Source organism: Penaeus monodon, chromosome 15 (genome assembly GCF_015228065.2).
Source record: "Penaeus monodon isolate SGIC_2016 chromosome 15, NSTDA_Pmon_1, whole genome shotgun sequence".
Classification (NCBI taxonomy): Eukaryota; Metazoa; Arthropoda; class Malacostraca; order Decapoda; family Penaeidae; genus Penaeus; species Penaeus monodon.
This window is the reverse complement of record NC_051400.1, coordinates 47,122,417-47,123,695: the sequence shown is the minus strand read 5'-3', so window position 1 is coordinate 47,123,695 and position 1,279 is coordinate 47,122,417. Positions and strand designations below refer to the sequence as shown.

Sequence of the window (1,279 nt, the reverse complement as noted above, 5' to 3'; positions counted from 1 at the left end):
CGACACAGGCAGCGGCGCTGAAGGGGAGGTTCTCGGGCACGCAGCCAGCCAAGGAGATCGTGACGGTGTCCGTCGGATGGCTGACGGTGGCAGTGACCACGGTCTCCCACGCCGTCTTGGTCACCACTGTCAGCAAGCCGATCGGTGGTAGAAATTCGATGATGCGCCCTGGATTTATAGAAAAACATGAGCCTCGTTATTATTTGCAGCCTAAACGGAGCATATGCCATATAAAAAAAAATATTTTTCAGAAGAGTTGTAACAAAGAAATAACTGGAAGACTTACCGTCATTTACTTGCAGACCAGCTTTGAAAGAAGGCAGAAGGAAGTTAAATCCTCGAGCTTCTGGCTGTACTACGTACCTGAGGAAGTAAAGGTAGTACAAAATATTAAACAAAGGTCCAGCATACAAGAAAAATATTTACATTATAGACAACATTGAGAAGAAAGAAAAAATCCATTCTTTCAAGTAGGATATGTATTTACCTTTGAACAAAGGCGGTTGGGACGATAGCCACGAATCGGGGTTCAGTCCTGGCCGAACAAGGAGGGAGGTCGGCACCCTCGGCCATGCAAGTTGCCAAGGTGGTGACCTGTGTCTGTATCGTCTGAAGGACCTATGAAATATCAAGGGAAGATAATGATTAGCATAAAAAAATCTCCAGCTTATGAAGTATAACAGTGTATAAAGAATACAGCAGAGCCAACCAAGACAGGTAGTTAACTCACTGTTGCAGTCCTGGTGAAGAGGAAGCTGGTCTCAGCCCTGACGACGAGGCCCGGCAGGAGAGGCCCGAAGCCGCCTTGGGCCTCCTCGGCTTCAGCGGGCGTTAAACCCACCAACGCCAACGCCAGGAACAACTGAAGACGATGCATTTCATGAAATATCACACGTGTATTAAGCTCTACTGCATGCACATCATAGGAATCCATGTGATATAATGTGTTATATTTCATTGTTTATTACTGGGTATATTGTTTATCTCTAAGTGAGCCGTACACTTTTGCTCACAGAGCCACTCGCGTAGATCACTATGACAAAATGTAATGTCGATGTACAGTCACATTGGATGAGACATAGTCAACCCAATTTTTATCAAACAGACGGAAAAGTCATACAGAAAACAGAGTAAAGACATACCTTCATGAAGCCGATCATAGTGAGAAGAATCGAAGTCAACTGTGGTGAGGATACGCTTTTCACTTCTTTTATGCCCGCCTTTCCGAACCCAACGGAGAGCCGAGGGAAGGTGGGAACCAGACCTTCTTGACATCTCA

The 1,279-nt window shown here is 45.6% G+C and overlaps 1 protein-coding gene across 1 annotated transcript in view; it reads right to left on the bottom strand.

Moving 5' to 3' along the window:
* Nucleotides 1–1,170, bottom strand: part of LOC119582065 (cell wall protein DAN4-like) — a gene marked incomplete in the record, with an annotated part of 2,897 nt that extends 1,727 nt beyond the window's left edge. Inside the window, 5 exon segments of the mRNA XM_037930305.1 lie at nucleotides 1–168; nucleotides 287–363; nucleotides 488–618; nucleotides 731–862; nucleotides 1,143–1,170. Coding sequence (XP_037786233.1) covers nucleotides 1–168; nucleotides 287–363; nucleotides 488–618; nucleotides 731–862; nucleotides 1,143–1,160 — 526 coding nt within the window.
* Between the last annotated feature and the right edge of the window lie 109 nt (nucleotides 1,171–1,279).